General features: G+C 44.3%; 4 protein-coding genes across 5 annotated transcripts in view; 3 read left to right on the forward strand and 1 right to left on the reverse strand.

The window, feature by feature from the left end:
• LOC134083416 (nuclear pore membrane glycoprotein 210-like) overlaps nucleotides 1-1,950 on the forward strand; it is a 33,754-nt gene extending 31,804 nt beyond the window's left edge. Inside the window, exons 38-40 of the mRNA XM_062539742.1 lie at nucleotides 903-1,013; nucleotides 1,394-1,459; nucleotides 1,795-1,950. Coding sequence (XP_062395726.1) covers nucleotides 903-1,013; nucleotides 1,394-1,459; nucleotides 1,795-1,895 — 278 coding nt within the window. The 3' untranslated portion in view covers nucleotides 1,896-1,950. The remainder of the gene's footprint in view (nucleotides 1-902; nucleotides 1,014-1,393; nucleotides 1,460-1,794) is intronic.
• Nucleotides 1,951-2,728: 778 nt separating this feature from the next.
• rps27.2 (ribosomal protein S27, isoform 2) lies at nucleotides 2,729-6,530 on the reverse strand. The gene is made up of 4 exons (XM_062539149.1): nucleotides 6,412-6,530; nucleotides 5,588-5,696; nucleotides 3,650-3,760; nucleotides 2,729-3,041 (listed from the first exon to the last, which is right to left on the reverse strand). Exons 1-4 carry the CDS (start codon nucleotides 6,415-6,417, stop codon nucleotides 3,013-3,015), a joined length of 255 nt encoding a protein of 84 aa, XP_062395133.1. The 5' UTR covers nucleotides 6,418-6,530; the 3' UTR covers nucleotides 2,729-3,012.
• A 459-nt stretch (nucleotides 6,531-6,989) lies between these two features.
• rab13 (RAB13, member RAS oncogene family) lies at nucleotides 6,990-15,411 on the forward strand. Of its 2 annotated transcripts, XR_009939687.1 has the most exons (9): nucleotides 6,990-7,572; nucleotides 8,424-8,484; nucleotides 9,634-9,694; nucleotides 9,994-10,071; nucleotides 10,689-10,778; nucleotides 11,111-11,176; nucleotides 12,102-12,152; nucleotides 12,902-14,698; nucleotides 14,738-15,411. XR_009939687.1 is itself a non-coding variant. In XM_062539148.1 (8 exons), the coding sequence occupies exons 1-8, from the start codon at nucleotides 7,449-7,451 to the stop codon at nucleotides 12,977-12,979; spliced, it is 609 nt and encodes a 202-aa protein (XP_062395132.1). In that variant the 5' UTR covers nucleotides 6,990-7,448; the 3' UTR covers nucleotides 12,980-15,411. The 2 variants fall into 2 exon arrangements, 1 of the variants encoding a protein (XP_062395132.1); XM_062539148.1 differs by having other exon boundaries at nucleotides 12,902-15,411.
• A 1,554-nt stretch (nucleotides 15,412-16,965) lies between these two features.
• fam189b (family with sequence similarity 189 member B) lies at nucleotides 16,966-26,647 on the forward strand. Its single transcript, XM_062539147.1, has 14 exons — nucleotides 16,966-17,356; nucleotides 18,976-19,032; nucleotides 19,167-19,274; nucleotides 19,510-19,626; nucleotides 20,220-20,327; nucleotides 20,498-20,658; nucleotides 20,825-20,924; nucleotides 22,767-22,839; nucleotides 23,835-24,117; nucleotides 24,371-24,723; nucleotides 25,159-25,224; nucleotides 25,486-25,655; nucleotides 25,992-26,126; nucleotides 26,362-26,647. Exons 1-14 carry the CDS (start codon nucleotides 17,144-17,146, stop codon nucleotides 26,617-26,619), a joined length of 2,202 nt encoding a protein of 733 aa, XP_062395131.1. The 5' UTR covers nucleotides 16,966-17,143; the 3' UTR covers nucleotides 26,620-26,647.
• The last annotated feature ends 417 nt before the right edge of the window (nucleotides 26,648-27,064 follow it).

Consider the following 27,064-nt stretch of genomic DNA (forward strand, 5'->3'; position numbering starts at 1 on the left):
CAGCACTTTATTGAGGCACTCAAAGCACTTAAGAGGGAACCTCACTAACCACCACCAATGTGTAGCACCCACCTGGGTGACGCACAGCAGCCATTGTGTGCCCAAACACTCACGACTCACTAGCTCGGGGTGGACAGTGTGGGAATTAATGAACGAGCCAGTTACACAGGGGGGCCCAAATTGAATGAGCTAGGTTAGGATCCTAGCCAGCTTACATGGGGAACTCCCTGCTCTTCACAATACATACCATGTGATCTTATGAGCACTGTGAGTCAGCACCTCAGTTTATTGTCTCATCTGAAGGACAGCATCTCCTACAGCACCATGTTCCCATCACTACACTGGGGCAGTGGGATTCGTTTTTGGCCAGAGGGGAGATTGCCACATACTAGCCACCCACAAACAACTTCCAGCACCAACTTAGTTTTCCTAGGTCTCCCAATCCACTACTTACCAACCCAGCACCTGCTTAGCTTCAGTAATTCAACGTAGAGTATCCATTGGTCTGGCTGGTGACATTGGGTAAGCTGTCAGAGGTACATGAGGATACATAAGGTTTCAATCAGACATGCTTACCGCAAAGTAGATATTAGTTTTAAGGTGTATAATAGAATAGTAGCTTGTCAATGTAAGGAAATGGACCTTAAGTCAGATGCGGTAAAATATTTCTATAAATAAATGGAAGAGCATACAACTACATTAGTGGCATACCAAAACCTTCCTTTGTTTTGAATGTGTTGTACATGTGGTCACTGTTAGAAATGTCCAATTGAATCTGGTAAATCACATACTGTATACCGACTTCACTGTAGTCCACGCAGATCTGAGCACATTCTTTCATGTGACTCTGATACTCAACTCTGGACTCTCTCGTGTGTGTGTGTGTGTGTGTGCATGTGCAGCGGAGACGTCCCAGACAGAGGCCGGTGTTTTCTCTCGACTGTGGGATTTCCAGCTCATCCTGACGTTTGCCCTGTTCTCCATCCTGGCCGTCACTGCGAGTCTGTTCATAGGTGTGGTTGCCTCTTCCACTGGCCCGCCTGCAGATCTCACATTGCTCTCTACCCCTCTCACTAAGCACGCTTATTGGGCTGAGTCTGTGCAGTCATTCCCCTTTCACACCATTTCATGCTATGGCTGGACAGCAATCTGCAATCAGCATTTGCATCTACTGTTTACATTGACTTTTACAAGTAGAATCTGCAAGTTAGATCACTGAAAGGTTTTGCACCCTTTGTTATGGATCAGTTGCATTTAAACACTGTAGTATGGACCTGGTATGATATACACCAATAATGTACCTCTGCTGGCTTAGATATGTTTTGATGACTGTTTTTGTTCATTAATAATACTATAGAATGAATTAACTAATCATTATACTTTTCTTCTGTAGTATACAACGCCATAGTGTCACAGTTTACTGCTTCTCCATCGGCCAATACAGCACCTACAGTCAGAGGTGAGTATCTGGGTCCACAGGGTCCACAGTTATTGGTCTGGCCACAGAGACCATCAAGTCTACAGGTCATCGGAATAAAGTTATTACATTAGTGTCAAGGCATTTAATTAACTATACTTAGCACTCACACAACTTTAAATAAACTGTTCTCTGCATTCATATGGCTTGCTAATAATATCAGGATTGTTGCAGCACACTTGAAATTACATTTTTGTGGATAGATTCCTCGCAATGGCTTTTGAGATATATTGCTTTTACGAAGACTCACTCAAGCCAAAACTGTTTGTGCAAACAAAGATGTTTTTTTTTATGATGAATGTCCCTTGTTTTCCTAGCTGACGGTAAACAGCCGACCTCATCACCGTGGCTACAGTCGTCCCCTCAGACAGGGAGACCAGCGAGGCGCAGACTTTGGCTCTGGAGTCCACGCACGTGAAGTGCCATCCCTACGCTCTCAGGATACAATAAAGCAAATCACGTCTGTTATCTCCCCCATGTCTAATATGACTGCTTACTTCTTACAGCAGGAAGTGTCAATTATTGGCCAGTTTTTGGAAAATATGACATGTCATACAGAAAAATACAGACCAGTCAGACCACTATTAAGGATATTTTCCAGGTGAAGCTGTTTATGATTGTGCGCTCTTTTTAAAGAAATAACAATAGTGGAAATCACCCAAATGGCCTTGGGCCTGATAATATCCACACAAGTTGACAGTTTTAAGGGCAAGATTCCACACGTTTGATTGCAATTAGTGCCGGTGTAGAAATAGCAGAAGAGAATGTGTGTTTCAGTTTATATGGTCATTGATCTCAATGACATGAGGGGGCCTGGTACCATATTAACAACTGTGGGTATGTGAATGGAGATCACCTCTTATTCTCGCACTTTTGTTTAATGACTACACTATTTGGTGATGTCTTTGAATTCCAGTGAAGAGTGTGTTGCTTGACCACTGTCTTCTTAAAATAATATAATACATTAGACATTGTGCCAAGGTGTGTACATTTGTGACCACAACTATTCTTCTAATTCATTTTACTGGCTGCATAACGTACCTTCACGACTTCATGAGATAGTTTTTCCATGTCAGTCAAATATGCCATCTGAAAAAATTATTCATTACATGGGTAGGTTTTGACTCAATATCGAGGACTAGTGTATAACTTACATGTATCTGCAATCATACTACCAGGTGAGTAATACACCTGATTGAGTTAAATGTGAAGCTGAAAAATGGCAAAAAAAAAACTACCCATGCTACAATATAACGAAAGACATAACTTTATTTAACTTTATAGAGAGGCAGGGTTGGAGATGGGATGTTCCAGTGAATCTTCATCAGTCTCATACGTTAACACCCTGGCTCGCAGGGAGCGATAATTCATGTCATCTCTCTTTTGTCTTCTTTTCTCTGCATTTTGGCCACATCTTCCCCACGCCTCGCCTTAGCTAAGAGGGCTAGTCTCGTCCAGGATCCAGGGCGAAGACACTGAACCGCTCATCGTCCAATCCCGTCTCTCCTCCTCCTCCCAGAATCGCTGGTGAGAGACTAGTGCTGCTTTCTCCTGAATGAGCATCCTATAATGAAGGAGAAACAGCAATGTTTGTTTTACTACGTGAAAATTATGTCAGTGCAGAAGACACACAATATGTAGTTTGAAGCAGGAAAATTATTTATTTAATATGACTAGGAGAAATTCCCAAAAAGGCATGTGAATCCATTTGACTTTTGCCATGACCCAGAAATGAATGTCAAAACATGGCAACCATTTTAACTGATTTTACAGTAATATAATTATAAAGAACAATTCTGTGCAGAAATGTAAGGAACTCGTATATAGCTTTTCAAATTTGAACCCAGTGACATTCTCCCAGTTATAAAATGGCCAGGTTCTTTCGGTCACAGTCAAAATGGTTAACAAGACAACACTGGATCCCTAAATACATTTGGCAGAAAATTAGATTTGAACTGCGGACGATAACAACAACAACGACGGGCAAGACCACAGGGAGCAGCGGGGAGGGGCAAGGAGCACGCAGATCCAAGCTGCATCCTCTGCATAACAACTCCTGATCAGAGACTCTCTCTCTCTGTGTGTGTGTGTGTGTGTGTGTGTGTGTGTGTGTGTGTGTGTGTGTGTGTGTGTGTGTGTGTGTGTGTGTGTGTGTGTGTGTGTGTCTCTTACCCTCCGTCAGACGTGCTTTTCCTCCAGTGGGCTGGCAGAGTACTGTGGAGCACCCCACACACAACACTACTGTCTGCGCATGGCTAAACACCGTAGTGATTTTATAGCATCCTGCAGGGGCGAGAGGAGGGGAGTTAGACGGAGAGGACACACACAGTGTTTAAACCCACTTCAGAGGGAACCCACAGCATTACTCATGGCTTTGTTCTTAGCAAACTATAGATACAGAGTTTGGGAAATTGGTGAAGGGACCACTTTCAAGTCCAGTTCCATTCGGTCACTTATGAAAAGCAGAACAGCAGCAAACGTCTATATAAGAGCCTGTTCACATTTTCATGTACGTGAACACGAGTTCCTAAAATGTACACATTACATAAATAAAGAGAAAACAGCTTTTTACTCCATCCCAAACCATGTCGTGTCACAAATTTAAAAAAAAAACTAACAAGTTGCTTTACCCCACCTGCAGCACCCTCAGAAATTACAATAGAAACCAACCAATTCTAACTCAGCCTGGTTATTCCTAGATATAACCCTCTCCTGAGGCACTGCTTACGAGAACAAGTGCTGCTTTCCCTTTTGTTCCCTTAAGTTATCCTTTGCTTCTGTTACACTGACATAGCATTAGGCTAACAAAGAGAATATTGTGTTGTGTTCTTGATAACACAGACAATACAGGGTCACAGATTTCAGGTCTGCACATGGATTGCAAACTTGACTTTGAAACACACCGTGTCACTGCATCTCAAACCACAAGAGTACATCCTGCTAGCATGACTACACGACACACACTGTACACTTTTTTGGTGATTGATGTACAGTGGCCCTGGTATCTATTACAAGGCATCAATGTCGATCACTTGACCTGGAAAATACGTACATTCATTTTTAGTTATACTTCTCTCTGACGTTATGTATCGTCAGTCACAATCCAGACTCCCACCAGGAGCACAAAGAAGATATAGCTGAAGATGAACTGAACGAACCCCCTCACCACTATCACCACCCATGTCAAGCAAGGGCCTAGAAAACGTAAACAGTAAACAGTATTAACAACAAAAAACACACCGATTTGTTCAGTCAGTCCTGATGGAGTTGCTCATATGAACAAAATCTGACTTCATTGTTGACGACAAAAACTTGTGACAACATAATAAACCATTGTGAGAAGCTGATGACACCAGCCACTGTTAGAATCTGCAACATGCCAAGCCATCTCCAATAGAATCAACTGCTGTCATAATTTGGTTCTCCTCCAGCTGATGCCCCATCAAACCACAACTGCATCAAGAGCAGATACTAACAAATGTTCACAAAGTGGAGGTTGATATGCCATACCACCAAATGGCGCCAGAGCAGCCATGCAACCGTAGACCCAACACAATACAGCAGGGTGTAATGTGTGGCAGCAACACCCGATGCGGCATACAATGGCATTCATGACGAGTACAGTCAGTGGCATTTTGGTGGTTGCTATGTTAAGCCTTTAATGCAGCTTGTCCTGTCAACTCTGAAGGTAATCCTGACCAGCGCTGGCAGCAATACCAACCAACACACTGCAAAATCAATCGTGTGCCATGCCATCGCCACCACAACAACGAGCACCACATCACAGTCGGCTGTGGCTTTGTGCAGAGATCACCAGACATCATAATCATCAACAGTCTGCGACCTTCACACCAAAATCCTAAGGACCACATCAATTTCCCTTAACTCCAGGAACCAGAGTCTACAGCAAACCAAAATGCATAATTAGTTCAAAGCAGTTATTCTCCAAATGAGCACAAGGCACCCCACAGCAAACAACGTCAATGACACCGATGGGCATTACATCCTATTTGACTCCAAGAGAAACATTTCATAACAATTACAAACCAGATATTCGTCAATACACCTCTATATTCAAACACCTAAGAGAAGGAAAAGGCTTCAACTCACCTGGACATTTGACGTCCATGAAGTAAGAGTTAGGACTCTGCACGAGACGTTTTTTCTTGTGTCTCCTCTTCTCCTCCTCGGGAGTTGGGTGCAACAGGTCTTTAGCAAGCTGTAAGAGATGCATATATGGCAGATGAATATGTGTGGTGTGTATTGTTAATGTTCTGCGTCCAAGCCAGTAGTGCAGCACTTAACAGAAGAAACACCATTAATGGGGCCCATAGGCCAATAGCAAGCTTCGAGCAGACATGAACAATAACAGATGACGTTAACTAACGAGTAACACTTAGCAACAAGATAACGCCATCTAATTTCATTAATCAATTCAGACGCCTAGCCAATCAGTCAGAGTAAACAGTTACTCAAGTCTGACTGGTGTTATTTGGGAAAATAACGTAGGTAGCAGAGATGGTGTTAGCCTTTACTTGCTAGCATCTCTAGCTTGGCTATGATAACGATTTGATCCACCTGACAGACGTATTGTCCCCGATCCTTAGCCGGGAAAGAGCCGACACACTCAAGTTGAGACCATGAATGACCCAAATAGAGCAATCCGTCTAAATAGTCTGTTCGCTACTAAATGTTCATTCTCATGCTTTCTATTTGCCTGTGCGCCGCCATCTTGTCAAAACAGGTCAGCACTCATAACACCACGCGCTCGGAGAAATTCTTTCGATTTAGAACCGTTTCCACCGCAAATGTACCCATCACAAACACACAAACTTGTCCGCAATTTTTTGACAAATCAGTCTATATACGCGATCTGTGGACTACTACCTTGGTTGACAATTAAATTCAATTAATACTTCCAGGGGCGTACTTACAGGCATGTTGGCGAGTTTAGAGCCGTAGCCGAAAAGGAAGGCAAACCGGAAACAGATAGCAAATATGAACGGGTTGAATCGCAGGGGCAGGAAGTGATTTAGAAGCCATGTTTACGTCGAGTGAATCAAAACAGGAGAATCTGGGGTCCATGTTTGTGAGGTCCACGGTGTTAGAGTTTTTATTTCATTTTAGCCAAAATAATGTGTGTTCATGGCATCGCATAGTTTTCTTCATAAGCATACAATAACCGATTCTACGGCTATAGGCCTATATTTCATAACATAAGGTAGCCTACAGCCATACATGTTCACGCATAACTGTTTAAAAAATAGACAATCACTTAAGATGATAGGAAAATGGCAAAGATCAACTCATAGGATCAACCTCATGATGATCATCCTTTATTCCATCCATCCATTCTTTCTTTTGTCCACATTGTGTCAAAGCTAGCTGCTTTCGAAGGCACATCATTAAAATTGCAACATTGTAAAACAACTTCGCCACTGTGAGGCTACGCGCCCTCTAGTGGCAGATATTTTGGTCGACTTCTCTCCCTCTCTTCCACTCCCATGCAGACAGAGCGTATCCAAAGCTCCAACGTCGGCCGTTCTACGTAGCCCTCACCTCAGGAACTTGGGACAAGGAAAAGTTTTTTTTCCAAACAGGTCGTGCATGGATAAGCGTTTAAAGGCCTACAAGGGGGAACATTTCTTATTTTCCCATACTTGTCATCGCCATTCATTTAAATTCTGAAATGCGGACTTGAGGCACACAGAGGCTGGATTGCGTTCAGTTTTGGGCTACTTTTCCGGCTGGTTATTTTCTCATAGCCTACTTGGATAAGTTTGAAGAACAACGGGTTTACTGATGTAAAAAAGGATTATCTGCAACAGGACAGTGCACGCTGAAAGAGATAGAAGCACGGGGAGAAACTTTAATCTTGGCGATCAGGGCACTTGTCACTTGTCAATTCACTGACCATTTCATCTGAACTTTGTTCATCATAAATTTGCTGTCTTCGAACATCGTTGAAGTTATGGCGAAGAAATACGACTTCCTCTTTAAATTATTACTCATAGGAGATAGTGGAGTTGGGAAAACCTGCCTCATCATCCGATTTGCAGAGGACAATTTTAATTCAACCTACATATCAACAATCGGTAGGCTTATTGAATTGGGCTTTGTTTTAAAAGGGTGAGGGCTTTTTTGACTTTAACCTACAGTTTTATTGGTCCCAGGTAAACATCAGGTTAAACCAGAAGCTTAACAGCTTTCTCTGATTGTGTCTTGTCTTGTTCATGTCAGCACTAGCTGGTTTTCACGTCACTTCATTCCAACCCCTGCTTTATTTGCACAAATCTCTGTCTGACCTACAATTCATCCTCTTTTTTGTTATGGTTCTGTTTGTCTCTTCTCCTCCTCCATCCCTCATTCCCCCTTCCACTCCCTCACTGCGTTCCAGCTTATTCACCCCCACCCTCATATATCACCGCTAAAGATCTTTCTCATCTCTCCCTCTGCCCCCCCCCCCCCCCCCCCCCCCCTTCCTCTGCGCTTCAAATCATGTTAGAACACACTGGCATTCAGTGCATTCACCCAGGTCTTCAAAAAGACCCCCACACCCCTTCCCTCTGTTATCTTCCTCCCCCTCCCTTTCCCTTTCTCTTTCTCTCCTTTTCCCCCCTGCCTCTGTCTGGCTGAAAAGTCACACACCAACTATGGAGGATGTCAACTTGGCCACAGCCAAGCTGCTGAGGGCTTTGCCATCATATTGTGCCATGGGTTTCCTTGCTCGGGAGAGCAGACCAGGACTTTATAATTGGCATGACCTAAATCTGAGCCATTTGAGGAGTTAACCCTCTGTCCTTCCTTCCTGTATACTGCTTGCTCTCTCTCTCTCTCTTCCTGTGTGCATTCCATTACATTTGTTTTCTCTCTGTTTTTCCTCATGCATTACACTTTCTTGTTTCTTGTGCCCCTCAATCTTCTCTTGTCTCCTGTCCCCGCTCAGGCATTGACTTTAAAGTAAAGACCATAGATGTGGATGGGAAAAAAGTCAAGCTTCAAGTATGGTAAGATGACACCTCTCCTTTAACCTTGTTTCAGTGCCTTGCCATTGCAGTGCCCACATGATATCACTCTTGTTATAACACTTGTATGCCCATAAGTGACTGCAGAAATGCTCTGAAGAATGTGTCTAATTTAATATAATCACATACACTTCTGTAGTTCTTTCTGACTTGTAGGTCTAGCTTCCCATACATGGAGTAATCCCAGTCCTTGACTGAAAGCAAACAAAATCTCAGTTGAAAAAACTTTTAATCTAGGAATAAAATGATTCAGGATAATCATGCAACCGAAATCATCCCACTGTGGTTGTATAGAGTCAGACACTTATACTATACAGTAAATGTAAATGAGAAAACAGTTGAGGATTAATTTTATGTATATGATATAACACATATAACATATGATATGGTATGTCCCATAGGGATAAGTTGCTTGCGATTATGTCTCAGTGTGTCAGCATTACAGTACAGATTTTCTAACTTTAATGTAACATGGACAGCAGTAGGCCTACAGTTAGATATTGGACTTACAGGAATTAACAGTGTGTCTGGAAAATAGGCTTAGTCATGGTCTTGTGTGTGTGTGTGTGTGTGTGTGTGTGTGTGTGTGTGTGTGTGTGTGTGTGTGTGTGTGTGTGTGTGTGTGTGTGTGTGTGTACGAGAGTGAGAAAATAAGGGAATAATGCTAGAGAATGTCACTTGGCCAGAGTTGACTCTCCAGTCCTGTCTTGAGAATTCAAATGTCAGCGCAGACACAAACACCACATCACCACATCACCATTTTAGCCTTCACCTGAATCCATAGGTTAGGCAATCAAACCACAAACTCAATGGCATATTACGGTACGGTTACGGTTATGGTTATGCTTACATTTACGGTTATGCTATTTGCCAGACGCCTCTGTCCAAAGCGACGTACAAATGAAAACAATACTATTATTAATTTAAAGTGAACAAATTCAAAAACTGGTTAGACTAAGTCAGGAGAATAGCAATATAACTAATAAACAATATCAATTCTATATTACTAACTGAATGACAACACTTCTGTTCATTGGAGGAAAGACTTGTTAATTGGCTGTCTTGAAGTGAATGACTTGCTGGTCTGTACTCGTTTAAGTGTTCAGATGTGTCCATGTACTTTTCTTTCAGGGACACAGCAGGACAAGAGAGGTTTAAGACCATAACCACAGCCTACTACAGAGGAGCAATGGTTAGTTTTTAGACAGACAGACACAGACACACACACACACACACACACACACACACACACACACACACAGACCACTTTGGAAGAACATACACACACACACACACACACACACACACATGCACATAGGGGGTCTACTTTGGAAGAACACTCCCTGTTGACTGTGGTCACAAAACCATGACTCAATGCCCCCATAAACACTTGCAGATACTTGTACACACACAGACACACACACACACACACACACACACACACACACACACACTCTTGGGATCTAATGTCTAATCTTCTTCCCTTTCCAGGGCATCATCTTGGTGTATGACATCACTGACGAGAAATCCTTTGAGAACATTCAGAACTGGATGAAGAGCATCAAAGAGGTAGGAGAGAGAGGGACTGTAACATACACTCTCATTTTGATTGGGTGGACGTCATGTTTGCTTGGTTTTACTTATTGGAAATATTTTATTAGCCTAAAACAAGTTAATTGGCAACAATATCTCCAATGTAAACAGCAATATGCATATGCTTCCTGTCAAGAGCCCTGTCTTCCATTCTCTCTCTCTTGTAAACATGGCTGTTATTTTCCCTTTTTTAACTGGAAAGACTCCTGGGTCAGAAAAATCCTTGTTAATATTTAACACAGCCCGTATCTCAAAGGCCTAACTGATCCCAGATCTGTATTTCTGTGCTGCTCTTTCATGGAACAAATGTCTGACTTTGATGTCGGCCCCAGTAGTGCCGTTTAAGTGTGCGGCGATGATGCATGAAGAGAAGTTGACTCAGGACTGTGGTCTAGTACAGTAGGACAGACCCCGAGTCAGTACGGGGAACCAAGACTTGCCCGCACACAGAGGAGCGCTCTGTATGCAGTGGAGGATCAGGAGGAACTAAAGCCTTTGTGTGTGTGTGTGTGTGTGTGTGTGTGTGTGTGTGTGTGTGTGTGTGTGTGAATCCCCATGCACTGCTGTCTCTCTCTCTTTTTTTTTTTAACCAGAATGCATCATCAGGGGTGAGCCGCATGCTGCTGGGCAACAAGTGTGACATTGAGGCGAAGCGGAAAGTGTCCAAGGAAGTGGGCGAAAAAGTCAGTATATGCGCAACAATTGCATGTACTGTTATGCTGCTTGTTTGTGGTTTACACCCTGATGAGAGCGTTTGTGTAAATGTCAATGTCACTGTTACTAGTTGACCAGTTGTTGATATGTCAAACATGACCGTGACGTTGTGATAATAAATGTTTGCCATGCGTAATGGACAGCGTAATGGACAGTGTGTGGGAATTTCTCTATAAAATATGGCAAATGTATAATAAGCTATATTTATGTGACCTCATTCACACATGCGATAGAAACATACCCTATAAGATGTGAATAGTGGAAGAAATCATGTCTGACTACACTTGGCCTTTCTGTACAGCTGGCAAAGGATCATGGGATTCGGTTCTTTGAGACAAGTGCCAAGTCCAGCATTAATGTGGAGGAGGTGAGAAAAACATCTCTAGTTCTCTCTCTCTCTCTATCTCTCTGTGTATCTCACCTTCTCTTTCTTAGACCTTCTCCACCCCAAATGTCCTGCTACATCCACAGATTGGTCATACTCACAATTTTTGTTAAACAAAAGTGGACAGAAATCTTACCAACACCAATGTTAGTTTCCAGGGCCCTGTAACTCAAAGCACTTGTATGCTGCCTATAGACCTTACGTATCTCGTTAGCCTATCGTAAATAAATGTGCATGTAACTCAAATAATTCTGACGTCTACGTGTATCGCAACTTTAGAGCTGAAATTACGAGTGCTTTTAGACCACACGTAACATTGTCGTAAGTGAACCACAACAACAGTCAGGTTGTTCAGGAAAATAGCCTATAAACTCCTACCTCAGAGGTATTGACAGCTATTAGGCTACGCTGCCTAGCAAAATCAAAGAGCATCGTCAATAGTGAGTAGGCCAAGCTGACTGTTAAAATCCCCTGGATTTTATGACCTTAACTGTTACTTTATTGTCCTTGGTTGTAAAGTTAGGCTTCCTCTTCTTCTCGGCCACTGTGCTCGGACCAGCTGATGACTGACAAAATCAAACGTTAATTCCTTGTCTTGATGGTTGTTAGGGGTGGAGGATGCTGATTGCCTAGTTACCACAGCATTTAGGCCCTACGATAGTTTCTCTTTTGAGTTACAGTGCCGCTTACATGTAAGACTTGACACATTTTAGTTACACCCGGTCCCCGGATCATTGTTATTTTCAAGTTCATTAGCTATGCGTACACACACATTTATGTTTGTCGAGCCCTGTTTTCAAAAGTAAAAATGAAACGTATGATTGAATTTATGTTTATCTCTCTGTCTCTCTCTCTGTCCCTCTCTCTCATCCCCTCAATTCCTCAATGTCCTTCACCGCTGCTCCAGTCCTTTCTCTCTCTGGCCCGCGACATTTTGCTGAAGTCAAACAAGAAACCGGTCAGTAAGCACCTTAGGGACTCACTAAACTCAGCAACTCTGTTGTCTGGTTTCTGTGTGTTTTGCACTCTGTTTCTTTTCCTTTCTTTTATATTTCTAGGTGTTCATGTTATGTTCAATCGTATTGTTGTCCTTCGGTGCACCACCATGCATTTCCTTTCCTTTCCTCCTCTTCCTCCTCCTCCCTCTTCTTCTTCTTCTACCATTATCTCATTGGACTACACTTTGACTAGTACTTAAACTTCTGCTGTGCACTCTTATCCTCTAGTAGTTGAATCTTATTCCTCTTTTTCGTTGGTCTTTGGGTAAAAGTGTCTGCTAAATGAATAAATGTAGTCCTTGTCATCCAAACGTATTCTAGATGCAAAGCACCTCACCTGACTTGTAATTTACTTATTCACTGTTTACTTATCCTATGTAAAATGCCCTCTTACAAGATCTTCTTTTAACGTATAATGGAACATTATCCATGGGCAAGTAGTACTGCGTGAAGAGTTCAGACGTCATTACAGCGAAGTGCATCTTCACAAATCAAAGTACAGTTTGGTTGGTGTCATTAATTAAAAAATAAATCAAATATTACAACCCAACAACATTGTCACTGATCATAAATGAATATATATATATGTAAATATATTTCTATATCACAAATTGGCATAACTGATTTAGCCTTTGTGTATTTTACAATGCTTTGAAAGGTCTTTAAGTGAATGGAGACTCATAGTGTATTCTAATTCTGTTCATTCCAGGGACCGACAGGAAGGGAGGTGAAGCTGACAACACCAGAAGCCAAAACCAAGTCCTCCTCCAAGTGCCTCCTCATTTAAACGTCAGAGAAATGGACAGAGGAGAGAGAGAGAGAGAGAGAGGAAGGGGATGAAAGATAGAGAAAAGTTGAAGAATGGAGAAAGGGGATGAGAGAAATGAAGGGAAAGAGAACGTGCAGAGAAAGCACAGAGAAAGTAAGAGAGTGCTACTGGCCTGTCGAAGGTTTTAATTGGTTGCTGGTCTTGTCACAGCAGATAACATTGTCTAGAGGTAATGTATAACATTCCAAGTCACGTCCTTTGTAAAAAAAACAATGCTTGCAGTAGAAATCATGATGAGTGCTGGTTTATATGTGAAAGGCTGAAATACATACAGGCTGCATTGTAAATCACATAAGCCATGTTGAGAGTCTCTTTTCACTTGTCAGTGAAAGAAAAAATAATACATTTCTGCAGTATTGTAGAAACATATACGTACGTATGTAATCTAATTCCTCATGTTTTTCACTGCATTCGTTCTGGTCTGAAAGCTGTCCGCAGGGGTTGTCTGGGGCTCGGTCAATGCTAACAATTGTTGACCAAAATGATGTTGAAACTAATTAGATCAGTCCCAAGGATTCTATCTCTTGGTGAAACAGATCATGCAGCCTAATATTGGCTGCCTGTGCTAGCAGATCAGGTGGCACTGTTAGCAGGGAAATCACACACTCAGAATAAGACAGAGGAGGCATATTGCTAGCTCTGTGAATAAGATAATCACTCAGTTCAACTTTCTGATCCACAAGGTTGTCCATGCAATTTTTATTTGGTACAATCAATACCCCATTAAGCTCAATAATGAGTGCTGTAGAAAATCTCCTAGGAATAGCCATTTCTCAATAGAACGTTCCACATTACGTCTTGCCGCTAAAACAGACATTTCAGGAAATAGACTGGCAGGGACAGGCTTGGACTGACAGTATTAGTTGAAGGCGTGAGGTTAGGTAGGGATTTATGGAAGTGCCTTCATGATTCAGCATGTGGACATTTTTGCATATGTTTACTTTTTTTATTTGTAAAAAGTTTAGATCCAATGGCTGTATTGCAGTAGAGATTTGTACACTAGGATCACACTACAGTGTAGAGGATTTGGTCTATGAGTGAAGAGCATCTTGCTCTTGAACATGGGGATTACCATAACAATGGACACCTGGTTAATGATACCACATACCACACACACACACACACACACACACACACACACACACACACACACACACACACACACACACACACACACACACACACACACAAACACACACGCGCGCACGCACATAAAGAGAGAGAGAGAGACATACATACACAGTCCCCCTGAAACAAGTTCCCATTCCCTTTCTTTTAGAGGTGTGTGTGTATGTGTGTGTGTGCGTGCGTGCGTGTGCGCTCCTGTGGGTGTGCATGTACTTGTAAGTTTGTCAAGGAGGTTGGACTGGTTGCCTGTTATGATGATGTAACCCTGCACATGCATAGACTTGTCATCTGTCTCCAGATCAGGTGTTCCAGAGAGCTACCTTTTCACCTGTCTGAATGATCAGGTGTTCCAGAGAGCTACCTTTTCACCTGTCTGAATGATCAGGTGTTCCAGAGAGCTACCTTTTCACCTGTCTGAATGATCAGGTGTTCCAGAGAGCTACCTTTTCACCTGTCTGAATGATCAGGTGTTCCAGAGAGCTACTTTTTCAGCTGTCTGAATGATCAGGTGTTCCAGAGAGCTACTTTTTCACCTGTCTGAAAGATCAGGTGTTCCAGAGCTACCTTTTCACCTGTCTGAATGATCAGGTGTTCCAGAGCTACCTTTTCACCTGTCTGAATGATCAGGTGTTCCAGAGCTACCTTTTCACCTGTCTGAATGACTGCCTGTTTACTGCCTCTCTCCTGCTGTGACTGCATCCTCCTTTTTTTGGTACTGCACACTTACTGCTAGAAATACTGTGGTTCCTCCACAACGATTATAGAAAGTTTTGTTGTTTCTTTTTATGGACAAATGACACCTTTGTACACAACACATAGATCAGAGAACTGTTTAAATGATAACTGTTTTTTTGTTTTATTTTGTTTACAAACTTGTCTGGGAAAATATTTTGATGAACAAGTGAAGGGGGGTGGAATGAGAGAAGGAACAATGACGCAAGAAGGGAAAAGTGTTAAAGAAGAAAAAAGCATGTGATAGAAAAAGTGAAATTGAAAAAGAAGAGATTTGGTCTTGGGCTTTAGCTGTACAACAGTCCTTATTGATACCAGCACTGCTATTTTCTGCTTGTTTTTTTACACACTGTATCGTCCTGTGTGTACAGTATGTGTGATTGTTTTTGTATGTGAGTGTGAAACAGTTTTCCTTTGACTCTTATTGAACTCATGAATCTTTCTCAGGTGGTCAATGAAACATCCTGACTGTCTCTGAATCTTTTACGGCGCTTTGAATAAAAAAAATCAGTGTTATGATAAGTGTTGAATATATTATTGTTTGTGTGTTTAACATCTTCTTCGAACTGTTTTTGGGCAGTGGTGGTTATAGCCTACATTGTTTAGTGTAGCCTAAATTGATGAAATAGCCTATTTACTTTAAATTCTACAGGCTACATTGTGTTGTTTAGCCTGACACGTTAGAAAAAGTTGCCAGCATAACATATTCATATAATCCCATAAGAATATTTTTAAAATAATTTGGGCTTTTATGAGGCATTCCCTGGGTCTCCAGACATAGGCTTATGTCTATGAGGAGATTAATTGATTGAGCTTGAATTGTCCGGACTCAGCGTTGTTACAGTAAAACGGGATCTGATTGGACCACCGCGGGTCACTGAGCTCGTTGCTAGGTTACAGGCCCTCCTGTGCAACATCAGCACCGCGCGCCTGCCCAAAGACTGCGGCAGAAAGGCACCCGTGTGTGGGCTCCCGCGATTTATGTTTGTTGATCAGCATGCAGGCTGCACGACTGAATGTATATCCTCACATGCGCAGAATGGGCTATAGGCCCAACCTGCTGTCACTGAGCTACTGAACTGTATGGATGCTACCAAAGCTCCCGCATGTGTTTTCATGTTTGTGCCTGTGTGGGTTTATGAGTGTATGCTATAGATGATGAGCCAGTTAACTGATACAGGGAGCAGGACGTGATGCTCGGAGTCTGGCGATGATGACGTAGCCAGCGACGCAGTGCGAGGCATATGTCCGGGATCTTTACGGACAGGACGGGGGTCCGCGTGACTGCGGGGAGGAGAGAGGGGGCAGTAGCACGGAGCATCGCGAAACGCCCCCGACGAAATGGGAGATGTCTTATTTTTAAATCATGCTTTCAAACAAGAACACCCCTTCACTGGACTTGTGGCCAACATTTGTCGTCATCGGCGTGAGGTAAATTCTGGGCAAAGCTGGTTGTTTTGAGGAGTGTAAGTGAATTAGCATATCTCAATTTGACTATTTGTCTGTGTTGTGATCATGTCCTCACCCTTTAGCGCTTTAACGGGACCTTGGTGATTCCGCACCTTACTCTCGGAGGACAGTGCAGCGTGGAATAAAGAGGAAGGCTTTGCGCAGATTTCGGTCCCGCTCGAGATGTAGTCTATGCCAAGTGTCAGTGAGATAACCACCGGCGATAAAAGAAAACGGGAGTGCATGGAAGGCCCTTTCAGTACTGTCTGTAGATAGAGTTGGCAATTGCAAGGGCTCGGCCTTGAGAAGGCTCCCGTTACCGCAATGCCGCTCAGCCCGAAAGCAAGAGCGGAGAAGGGGTTGATGGAAGATGAAGGGCAGAAGAAGGATGTGGCGACCCACTATTCATTGACAGATGAAAACACAGCATAGCGCATGTTCGTTACGTTCTGAACTCATGTGGTAGAAGTCTGCGCTGAGAAGGTGGGGGAAAAGGTCTAAACTGCTGAACTCGTAGGCTACCGATGCATGAGGTGACTGCGTGGACTCGTGCTGCAGCGTGTGTAATACATCGGTTCACTCCAAAGCGATAGCTACATTGATGAGGAATGACATCCTTTCGCCAGGCCCACTGTGTATTTTCATGGTTATCCGATCAGTGCTGGATTATCGCACTGGACTTCGCATAAACTTGACTTGGAAACACATGCAGTTACCCTCAAGTGGCGTGTCATCCCTCTTGTCCTCCGCATCTCCTTACCCAACACCTGCTCTCGAACATCCCCCGCGGTGCGCTCAGAAAACCTGACAGCCATGCCATCGCCGTCGGAATCCAGCAGCGTGGTGTCCGTGTCGGGGTCCCGGGCTCTGTCCGGAGGGCGACGTGGGAGCGCACGGCTGCTGCTTTACCTGGGACTCTGTCACCTGGGTCTGGGGGCCATGGTCCTGGCGTTCAGCTTCACCAGCTTGGCGTTCACCTCCTCTGCGCGGGTTCGTCAGTCCTTACCCTTCTGGGCTGGCTTCTTTGTAAGTTTTTCTTAATTTCGCTCTCTCTTTAATCCCACGATAGCCTCTGCTTGTTTTCATGATTCTTGTGGCATTCTAAACACGAGGTAGTAAAATGATTGGAAACTAATTGGGCACTTTGGACACACTCCAAACGTGTAGCATCCATGTCACATTTTGTGAAAAGTGTAGCGTAGCCTACTCTAGGAAAGTTGTAAACACATTGTGATTATAACCTAGAATTATTGAAATCCTAATACAAGAATTGTGTAAGTGTATTTGCATTTGGAACATATAGGTTGTAAGTCTGAGAAATGCAGCAGCCTAACTGAGCAAAGAAAAATAGGTTTAGCGCATAGATATCAGTCAGTCCAAAAGTTTGAGTTTGTCTTTGAAAGTAATGTCAGAAATCCCATCGGGCAATTAGATGAAGCTATAGACCAGCTCTGCTTGGTTTCCTCTTTAGGGGGTGGCACCCTCATCTGTCATCAGGCACAGAAATCTCCCATTAACTGCACCACAGACAGCAAATACATGTCTCATAAATCTTAAGCTGTGGCCATATATGTGTCCGCTGCCTAGAGTTGTGTCCTCTACTGAAGCAATAGATTTAGCTGAAGGGGACGGATAAGAAGAAGAGATATGAGCATGACAAGACACAGGCAGGGGACATGTCAGACCAGTGGGCAAGTCTGTTTATGTGAGTTTTTGGCCCCAACAATTTTATATTTGAGAGATGAAGAGAGAGAGAGAGAGAGAGAGAGAGAGAGAGAGAGAGAGAGAGAGAGAGAGAGATGGAAGGGAAAGAGAGTGGGATGTAAGTTGGATGAAGCCTGGGAGGTGTTTCCTGTGACTAGACGGGTGTTGAACGCAATAGGCAGCACTCTCAGCTAACAGGACTACACCCACCATGTGGAGACAGACATGTCATTCTCCATAGCTGGACTGAGCTCCAGAGGGACTCCCCCAGAGGTAGTAAGAGCTGTCTGAGTGAGAGGGAGGGTGATGGACAACGCCATCAGATGACCTGGCGCCCGTCAAGTCTCTCTGCATAACTCCAGTTCATTTGGCCCAGGGACAGCTGGACTGGGTGTTTAAAGAGCTGTGGTGGTGGACTGGCGTGCAGTAGCCCGAAAAGTTGTGGGTATGATTGCCGGCTGCCACGGTTGTGCCCTTGAGCAAGGCACTTAACCCAGAGTTGCTCTGTATTTGCCCTGTATCAGTTGATGTGTGTAAGACACTTTGTACAGAAAGTGTCGGTCAAATAAATAAATAAATAAAGACACATAGTGCTCAGCAAAATATTCTAGACTGTTGAAAAAGCATTCTGGGTGGCCGGAGAATGCCAAGAATGCATAAAGCTGTCATCCAGACAAAAAATGTGGTGACTTTGATGGATGTAGAAATGAAACTATTTTGATGTGGCTTTTTCACTCAACTTTTAGTCATACATTTTTCTTGTTACTGTGTAATTACAGTATTTCCAAAGAGAAAACTTCTCTCAGAGATGGAGTGTTCAAATGTTTGATGTGTGTGTGTATGCGTGCATGCATGCGTGTGTGCATATGTGTGTGCATATGTGTGTGTGTGTGTATCTGTCTGTCTGACCTATGTCTGACCTCTGTCCACTGTGTCCTCAGGTGGTGGCATCTGGAGTGGCCGGTGTGGTGTCCTGGAGAAGGCCTCTGACTTTAGTGGTTTGTAAACTGTGTGTTATTCTGAGTTATAGCACAATAGCTACGTATATCAGTTGTTTCACATGTGATGGTAATCTTTATCTCCTCACAGATATATTCCTCACAGAAATGCTGTTTGTGTATATTCAATATAGGTGTCGCTTTTCATGCTCCTGTCAGCCGTATGTGTGATACTGAGTCTAGCAGGTTCCATGCTCTCCTGTCAGAATGCACAGATGGTCAAATCCCTTCTCAACTGTCGGGTAAACACTTCTCCTCTTCTCTTCTCTTCTCTTCTCTTCTATTGTCTTGTATCTTCTTTTCTTCTCTTTTCATCTCTTCTCTTGTATTTTCTTCTCATCTTTCCCTTAACACCTTGTCTGTGTTACTCAATGGTTCCTCTACTAAACCTGTGTCTTTGTACTCTTTGTACTCTTTGTACACTGTGTCTCGATATATAGCATATGTGTGTACACATGTCTCTCTCTCCTTGCACAGATGGAGTCCAGCCAGTGTGTTTGCTGTGATCCTAAGGACACATGTTCTACATCAGAGGAAGAGACCTTGGTTCTCTACCTGCATGCAGACTGTCACTCTGTGCGTCACCAACTCAAGGTGTGTGTGTGTGTGTGTGTGTGTGTGTGTGTGTGTGTGTGTGTGTGTGTGTGTGTGTGTGTGTGTGTGATGGAGAGAGAGAGAGAGAGAGAGTGAGGAGACAGTAAACACAGTCTGTTGATCCATCAGTCGCATATTTTTGTCATACAAAAGATCAAGATGAAAATGTGAAATGTGTGTTGTGTTGTGTTGTGTTGTGTTGTGTTGTGTTGTGTTGTGTTGTGTTGTGTTGTGTTGTGTTGTGTTTATTTTCTGTTGCTTTACTGCAACGTGGTTCTCTTGATAAATTGTTGCCAAGTAACCACATGACTCACCATGGACTATTATGGATTATACATTATTTTTGTGTACCTCAAAAAAACTGTTTGTGAGAGTTTGGACCTTGGTATGTCTTAGACTTGAATGTACAGGGAATATTGAGAGTTTATTTGTTATATCAGTCTGGAATGTATTTTCCTCTTTGCTATTCACTCTCTCTCTCTCCTTCTCTCTCTTTCTATTGCTCGGTCACTCCTGTGTGTGTGTGTGTGTGTGTGTGTGTGTGTGTGTGTGTGTGTGTGTGTGTGTGTGTGTGTGTGTGTGTGTGTGTGTAGGACCTGTTGTTCAGTGCCTGTGGCCTCAGTATTCTTTCTACCATCATCTGCACCCTGTCTACAGTCACCTGCAGTATACACATCTTCTCCCTGGACCTGCTACACCTGGTGTGTTCTGAACACATGCAGACACGCACACGCACACGCACACACGCACACACACACACACACACACACACACACACAAATATTTATCTGTAAATATAAACATATACACTTGTGTTTTACATTTTTCTCTCTCTCTCTCTCTCTTTCTATCTCTCTTTCTGTGTGCGTAGCTGGCTCCTCATCGCTCGCGGTCTGTTAACCCAGAGTGCACCACTCCTCAGGACGCCTTCCTGACCAACATGGTGGACTTTGAGGAGTTTGTCCCACCCATTCCCCCGCCCCCCTACTACCCACCTGAGTACACCTGCAGCTCTGAGACCGACGCCCAGAGGTGGGGCCAGCACCTGTCAATCAACCAATCTGTCTCTCATCTCTCTACTGACAGTGGGATTGTTATAACTGATTCAGAGTCCCTCATGCCCGTTGTTCTCTTTATTTCCCCTCTCTTTCTATACCTCTTTCTCTCTCTCTCTATCCTTCTCTCTCTCTCTCTGCAGTATTACGTATAATGGGTCAATGGAGAGTCCAGTGCCTCTTTATCCCACAGATTGCCCTCCCCCCTATGAAGCAGTGATGGGCCAAAGAGCAGCCAGCCAGGTGTGTGTGTGTGTGTACATGGGCCTGTATTTTTGTGTGCACTCCATGCAAATGTTCAAAACCAGCGGCGTTTTCTTAGAATGCATTTGTATTCTTGTTCTGGAATTGGGTATTTCCTTTGAATGTGTGTGTGTGTGTGTGTGTGTGTGTGTGTGTGTGTGTGTGTGTGTGTGTGTGTGTGTGTGTGTGTGTGTGTGTGTGTGTGTGTGTGTGTGTGTGCGCGCGTGTGTGTGTGTATGTGCATAGTGTGTGTGTGTATCAAACCTCACACACTGGCAGCGCAGAAAATCTGCAATCCAATATTTCTCCTCATATGGCCTGTGGCACTGGCTCGCAGATGGGCAGTCCACTCCCAACAAACGCCATACTCTGCAGCCTGGCACACAAACGCCAGCTTCAGCACTTTATGGCCAGTAAGACTCCCATCGCCTTTGGCACTTCAGCTTTCTCACTGCTGTTCCTTCTTGGAGGACAAGGGTCGTATAGGCATTCATTCAGTGGATGCCCTTGAAAATAGTGGACAACAGCTGCTTACAGCAAGCAAGCAGAAGTCGAGGGCTACTATTCATACAGGCATCAATGTTGAACTCACAATGAGCGAACACAATAACTTTGCTTTTTGAAGAAATATATGACCTCAGGTCAGAGATTAAGTTTTCTTTTGAGTTTTAGACACATGTTGCTTTACCATGGAACCAGTGGATTATGACAAAAGGATGAAGCAGTTCTTACACTAACACTAGATACTAGTTCTTCCTTTACACTAGATACTTTTTATTCATTTGGATGACATGCTTAGTTACCTAATTGATTGACTGAGTGATTTTTCTTCATTAACTCTCGGGCTTAAAGGGATATTCCGCCATTTTTGGAAATACGCTCATTTTCCACCTCCCCTCGAGCAAAACAATCGATATTTACCTTGTTCCCGTTCATCCAGCCATTCTGTGAGTCTGGCGATACAACTTTTAGCTTCAGCCTAGCATAGATCACTGAATCGGATTAGACCATTAGCTTCTCGCCTGCTAGCTTCATGTTTAAAAGTGACTAAGATTTCTGATAATTTTCCCATTTAAAACGTGTCTCCTCTCAAGTTAGAAAGTGCAATAAGACCAACTGAAAATGAAACCTAGCGCTTTTCTAGGCTGATTTGACATGGAACTACACTCTCATCTGGCGTAATAATCAAGGCAACTTGCAAACGTACCATAGGCGCAGTGATATCGTACGCAGCATCTGAAAATAGTCCCCATAGACATCAAGCAGTAGTAGTGCCAGTAGCTGCAAGTTGCCTTGATTATTACGCCAGATGAGAATGTAGTTCCATGTCAAATCAGCCTAGAAAAACGGCAGGGTTAATTTTCAGTTGGTCTTATTGCACTTTCTAACTTGAGAGGACACACGTTTTAAATGGGGAAATTACCAGAAATATTAGTCACTTTTAAACATGAAGCTAGCAGGCGAGAAGCTAATGGTCTAATCCGATTCAATGATCTATGCTAGGCTGAAGCTAAAAGTTGTATCGCCAGACTCACAGAATGGCTGGATGAACGGGAACAAGGTAAATATCGATTGTTTTGCTCGAGGGAAGGTGGAAAATGAGCGTATTTCCACAAATGGCGGAATATCCCTTTAAAACCTCATGGTGTTGTTAACATTTTTGGTCTACAAGTCACAGAACTTACAGGGTTACAGAAGGTGATGATTTTTAACCCATTAGGTTTACTATTTGATACAGTGTGTGTGTTAGATACAGTAAGCTCTCTTCACGCACTCTGTTGCCAGACCTCTGATATAATGAAATGTGTTAAAGACAGTGTGCTGTCCTGTCTCGTCCTGTAGGCAACAGTGTTTGATACACAGGCCACTGAGCACTCTGGAGAGAGAGGAACATCCACAGGCTTCAGTGGAGAAGGTGAGAGGTTGTGGACTTGTTCTCTCTCTTTCTCTCTCTCTCTCTCTCTCTCTCTCTCTCTCTCTCTCTCTCTCTCTCTCTCCCTCCCTCTTATTTATTCACCCTCTTCTAGATTGGATGTAATTTTAAAGATGTAGCATGATATATTATGCTTTTGTAAAATAAAGATGGTTGTAAAATTCAAAACATTCTCTCCGTCTCTCTATCCCTCTCTCAATCTCTCTCTTTCTCTCTCTCTCTGTCACTATCCCTCTCTCCTGTCTCTCTCTTTCTTTCTCTCCCTCTTTCTCTCTTTTTTTCTCTCTCTATCTCTCTTTCTCCCGCTATCTCTTGCTCTCTCTCTAGCTCCATCTCTGTTTTTTCTGATTAAAATGTTCTTTGGAAGTGTGTGATAAAATCTATATACCTCAGATTCTAAGGTCTTAGTTCATATGCTTAAAACTGAACTGGTCTAACACTCCATACGCAGAGAGAGAGAGAGAGAGAGAAAGAGAGAGAGAGAGAGAGAGAGAGAGAGAGGTGACATCAAACCATCAAACACATTTGGTAACTTGATGCCACTTCCTGGCTATGCTGCTGATGTTACCTCCTTGTGGTTTGAGTGGAATTGTGATGTCAAACGAGATGATGATTAGTCAGAATGGCCTGATGTGCTTTGAAGGTCCCTTGCTATTAACTTAATCTAATCATGGGCTCTTACACTTCCCTTTTCTCTGTCCCTCTCTCTCTGCCTTTCATCTTTCTCTCTGTGTCCATCTCTCTGTCTCTTTTCTGTTTTTCCTCCTTTTTTTCCTCTTTTCTGTCCCTCTGCTTGCACTGTTTTCTCTCTATCCCTCTCCCTCATCTTTCTCTCTCTTTCTCTGCCTCTCTCTCTCTCTCACACTCTCTCTCTCTCTCACTCTCTCTCTTTCCCTGTTTTGTGTCTCTCTCCTTCCTCTCTCCATTCCTCTGTCCCTCCCCACACTCTCTCTCTCTCTCTCTCTCTCTCTGTCCAGTGTCGATGGACAGTGGCTCTCTGCTCATGTCGGAGATCGTGGACATCCCCGACGACAGCTCTCCCTCGGAGGACTCGTGCCTGCTGGAGGTGGGCGTGGGCCTGGTGCGGCGGCGGGGGGCCAGCGAGGGCGGCGGCGGCGAATACGTCAGCTTCCGCTGCCTCACGCCGCACACGTCCGAGGGCTCGCCGGTGGCCGCCGCGGGCCAGTCCAGGCGCTGCTTCCGCGGGGAGAGGTCCAACTCCTGCTCCTCCCCCAGCACCTACAACACCTCCACCTACAGGTCAGGAGGAGACACTGCACATCTTCGTTTAGTGATGGGAGGGATGGATGACCAAAGATTAGACAGTCTATCTATCTATCTATCTATCTATCTACAGTATCTATCTATCTATCTATCTATCTACAGTATCTATCTATCTATCTATCTATCTGTCTGTCTATATATCTATCTATCTCTCTCTCTCTCTGTCTGTCTGTCTGTCTATTTGTCTGTCTGTTTGTCTGTGTCCTCTCAGTTCTCCTGTCCTCTGCAGGTCTCCTCTCTTGCGTAGACAGGCGTTGCTGGCCTGTAGCTGTTCCCAGTTGGAGCAGCTGAGCGACGCCACCCGAGGCTCCCACTGCTCATCCATCCCAGAGATCCGGCTCCAGCCGTCCACGCCGGCACGCCACGACTCCTCCGTCAACCAGGGCCCTCCCGCGGCGTGTCCGGCGGCGGCGGCGTTGGCCCAGACGGACGCCTCAGATCACCAAGGCAACCCGCCGCTGGCCATGATCCCGCTCCAGCGCCTGTGGCACACCAGTGGACGCGGCCGGAGAGACAGTGACAGCCCCCTGCAGCTGGTCAGGTCTCACAGCGAGCCGGGTCTCAGCTCCTCAACTGACACAGGTAGGAGGTGTGTGTGTGTGTGTGTGTGTGTGTGTGTGTGTGTGTGTGTGTGTGTGTGTGTGTGTGTGAGAGAGAGAGAGAGAAGAGAGAGTTGAAGCCTGTACTCATAAATGCTGTATGTAACAGTCTTTGAATATATTATTAAATATTAAAATATTATTATTATTATTATTATTAATATTAATATTAAGATACATTGACTTACTCCATGGACAGATATTTTTTTATCTTAATATAAGACTATTACACCTGGTTAGATATCAGTTTTTGCAGTGTACTGATGTACGCAAACAAGTGTATACTGCACTTTTTGCACTGTACACATAAGCAGCACTTAAAATGTCACCATTATATCATCAATTATATGTGTGTATGGTTTGTATGCATGTGCAAAGGAGTCCATCCTGATTCAGTCCTAACTACTCTCTGGTGCAGGTGAACTGAGTGGTTCCATTGGCAGTAAAGGCGTGAGTGTCGAGTCTCAGACTTCCACAGACACAGGTGAGAGAACCGCACTGGCCGATTTGGTGTCCCTGAAGTCAGATTATAATGTTATTTCATAGCAGTATTTTACTTTTATTTAAAGCACGCTGATTGATAGGCACTTAAACAAAACAGAGGAATGAAGCACATCATGGTAGTATAGGCCAGGCCTACTTGTTGCAATTGAAGTGCAAAAGTCGTTGTAACTTGCGTCATTTGTAGCTCTGGACGTCCTTCGTGGTTACCATGTTTGTGTGTGTGCTTGGTTTCCTCCGCTAGGTCCCGGCTCTGAGGCGTGTCTGCTTCAGCGTAGCTCGGTGGCACCCACCCTCACCCTCCCACGGAAGGGCAGCATGAAAGCCCTCACTGGGCACCCGCCCTCCAAGCTGCCCCCTGGCACGCCACTGCGGCTGCCCAAAGACTGCGCCCGCTCCCTCACTGACCTCAAGGTATCACACACCTCGCACGCCTCGCACGTCGTTCACCACACTTCACCACAAGGCTCTTTCTCACAAAGCAAAGCAAACTCGTCACGCAATAATGCTTAAGGCTAACACTAACCAGTCAAGCATCTAATTATAACAGATCAGATCTTCAGCACTTTCCCTTTGACTGTTACTTCACACAATAGACTTTAAAACTACCTGTGAGTTCATATCACTGTTATATTTGCCAAGGCGTGTCTGTGCACACAAGCCGCGTCAGGCTATTGTCTCTAAGCAAACATATGATGACACTCCTTGTTCGGGTGACTTCCCCTGAACTCTCTTGTTTGTTTTCCTCAGGTGACCCGGGTGCTGGTGGCACGCTTCCTGCATCGCTCCAGGAGGAACCTGGCTCCCGCAGCTGAGCATTCTGGGACATGTAGTCAGGGGCCAAAGAGGCGAGCAGGAACTGAAGGCAGTCTACCCCTCGAGCAGGTGTGTGTATGTAAACATTGTTGTGTGTCCACAGTGTATGATCAGTATGCCACTGAGTTCATTTGTTTATAAATGATACCAAGAACAGCAAATAATAGCATGAATTTGATTTATCGATGGTGCGATTGTTTCAATGTCTAGTTTTTTGGCCAAATGGTCTCAAAACTGGTGTTCATGTGTTAGTAATGTGTGTGTGTGTGTGTGTGTGTGTGTGTGTGTGTGTGTGTGTGTCCAGGCCCTTCGCAACACCTGGGGCACCAGCAGAGGTCCGCAGTACCAGCAGCACGTCCATCGCCATCGCCACCACCACTCGCACAGCGACAGTCGCCACGACGCCCGGGGCCGGCAGCCCGACGACCCGGCCGCGTGCGCCGAGGGCATCCACCTGCGGAGCTGCGGCGACCTCAGCTCCTCGTCCGTGGCGTCGCTCCGCAGACTCCTCCAACAGACCCACGCCTCCTCAGGAGCCCTGCACTCAGAGTCAGCACTGTAGAGAGAGAGAGGGAGAGAGCAAGAAGAGAGAAGAGAGGGGGGGGGGGAGAGAGAAGGAGGGGGAAAGAGAGAAGGGGGAGAGAGTAGGGAGAGAGAGAGCAGGAAGAGAGAGAGAGAGAGAGAAAGGAGGGGTGGGGGAATGGAAGATTAGAGGTAGAGCAAGAGAGAAGGCAAGGGGGAGAGAGGGGGGGAGAAAAGAAGAAATGAAAGGACTGCAGTAAACGAGAGAGAGGCAGAAAGGGAGAGGGGGAGAAAGGTAAAGGTGAGAAGAGAAAAGAAATGAAGGCGCAGCAGAAGAGAGGGCAACAAGGGAAGGAGGTAGGGAGAGAGAGAGCAGGGAAAGAAGTCATGCACAGAGAAGAAAGGAGGAACGAAGAGGTAGAGGAAAGCAAAAATGAACAGAATGAAGAGAGGGGGTAAACAGGTGCCAAGGCAAGGGGGAATAA

Source organism: Sardina pilchardus, chromosome 6 (assembly GCF_963854185.1).
Source record: "Sardina pilchardus chromosome 6, fSarPil1.1, whole genome shotgun sequence".
Taxonomy (NCBI): Eukaryota; Metazoa; Chordata; class Actinopteri; order Clupeiformes; family Clupeidae; genus Sardina; species Sardina pilchardus.

What these genes read in the sequence shown, in the direction of transcription:
- rab13 (XM_062539148.1), top strand. Translation starts at nt 7,449, where the DNA reads ATGGCGAAGAAATACGACTTCCTCTTTAAATTATTACTCATAGGAGAT. An exon ending in CCTACTACAGAGGAGCAATG is followed by an intron (nt 9,695 to 9,993) that starts GTTAGTTTTTAG and finishes TTCCCTTTCCAG; the next exon opens with GGCATCATCTTGGTGTATGA. An exon ending in TGAAGTCAAACAAGAAACCG is followed by an intron (nt 12,153 to 12,901) that starts GTCAGTAAGCAC and finishes TGTTCATTCCAG; the next exon opens with GGACCGACAGGAAGGGAGGT.
- fam189b (XM_062539147.1), top strand. Translation starts at nt 17,144, where the DNA reads ATGCCATCGCCGTCGGAATCCAGCAGCGTGGTGTCCGTGTCGGGGTCC. An exon ending in CACAGGCTTCAGTGGAGAAG is followed by an intron (nt 22,840 to 23,834) that starts GTGAGAGGTTGT and finishes CTCTCTGTCCAG; the next exon opens with TGTCGATGGACAGTGGCTCT. An exon ending in GCTCCCTCACTGACCTCAAG is followed by an intron (nt 25,656 to 25,991) that starts GTATCACACACC and finishes TGTTTTCCTCAG; the next exon opens with GTGACCCGGGTGCTGGTGGC.
- rps27.2 (XM_062539149.1), bottom strand. An exon ending in CATGGACGTCAAATGTCCAG is followed by an intron (nt 3,761 to 5,587) that starts GTGAGTTGAAGC and finishes TCGCCCCTGCAG; the next exon opens with GATGCTATAAAATCACTACG. An exon ending in AAAAGCACGTCTGACGGAGG is followed by an intron (nt 3,042 to 3,649) that starts GTAAGAGACACA and finishes CCTTCATTATAG; the next exon opens with GATGCTCATTCAGGAGAAAG.